The 1,234-nt window shown below is 39.7% G+C and overlaps 1 protein-coding gene across 1 annotated transcript; it reads right to left on the bottom strand.

Annotated features, from left to right (window-relative positions):
- Nucleotides 1-1,234, bottom strand: LOC109909420 (odorant receptor 131-2-like). Its single transcript, XM_031796374.1, has one exon. It carries the CDS (start codon nt 1,107-1,109, stop codon nt 87-89), a length of 1,023 nt encoding a protein of 340 aa, XP_031652234.1. The 5' UTR covers nt 1,110-1,234; the 3' UTR covers nt 1-86.

Raw genomic sequence — 1,234 nt, 5'->3', positions numbered from 1 at the left:
TGTTTGAAAACCAAAGTGCTTTTCAATACCACAAAATCAGGAGATAAATAATAACAATACCAATGGCCTTGCCTGTTAAGCAAGTGTTATGTTTTCATATGACCAGTAATTAAGTTATCAACAAGTATTGGGGAAATGTTCTTATTCAGCCCAAAAAATACATAATATTTAATTGCAAGGAAAAACTTTTCATCCCTTAGGCCATAGACAAGTGGACAAAGACATCGCGGGGCCAGAATAAAAACAATGTAATCAAAGAATCTCACATTATTGTACAATTTCAAATTAATTGGCAGGATGGCAGCCTCAATGAACGGGCACCACAGCTGGATCAGACACAGGAACAACTGGATAGCGTGGAGAATCACCGTTTTACGACATTTAGATAAAGATTTCTTATTTTCCGAAGCTTCTTTGGCCACTGCAATTATTCTAACATAGGTAAACACAATGGTGATGGACATGACCAGAAAGTAGAACTGACCTATAACTGATCTAAGGTGTCTCTGCCACTTGTGTGCAATAAACATCTCTGCTGAACACAGCTTATACTGCGTGTAGAAGCCCAGAGGGACTGAGGCAAAGAAGATAGAGACAATTATGATGGGCTGTATGGCACTGATGCTGTGGATGAGTAGGATGCAGTGAATGGCTCTGCGTACAGTGGAGAGCTCTCCATGGCGCAGGGGCATGCAGATGGCCACATATCGCTCCAGGCTCATGGCTGTCAGTGTCAGCGGCGTGACAAAGGTCAACTCACAAAGCAACACACAGAAGAAAACACACACAGCAGCTGGCATGGTGACACTAAAGTAAGTCAGGAGAAGCAAGTTATTAGTCATGATTAGGTACAGACAGTCAGCCAGCAGTGTGTGTGCAAAGAAAACATAACGTGTGTTTGAGAGAAAGGTGTCTTTTTTGAAGAAGGTGAAGATGAGCAGGCAGATGATGTAAATGAAGATTGCATTCATCAACTGGACTACTATGATCCTGTCATTAACTTGTTGCAGAGAGGAGCTGCTACCACCATCTGCAGCTGTTGTATTGTTGTTAGCCATAATCACACAATGAAATAACCAATAGCAAGAAGTTATGTACAGTAATTGCATTTCATAAACATGTCACAAAGGATGACATTTAAACATGAAATCATGTTAACTTTCGAGCAATAGATAACATATTTAAATATATCTAAAAGCTTAGATGAAATTAAAAAAGCAGAAGCACTTTTATA

This window comes from Oncorhynchus kisutch, linkage group LG18 (assembly GCF_002021735.2).
Source record: "Oncorhynchus kisutch isolate 150728-3 linkage group LG18, Okis_V2, whole genome shotgun sequence".
NCBI lineage: Eukaryota > Metazoa > Chordata > Actinopteri > Salmoniformes > Salmonidae > Oncorhynchus > Oncorhynchus kisutch.
This window is presented reverse-complemented; position numbering and strand designations above follow the sequence as displayed.

What these genes read in the sequence shown, in the direction of transcription:
- LOC109909420 (XM_031796374.1), bottom strand. Translation starts at nt 1,109, where the DNA reads ATGCAATTACTGTACATAACTTCTTGCTATTGGTTATTTCATTGTGTG.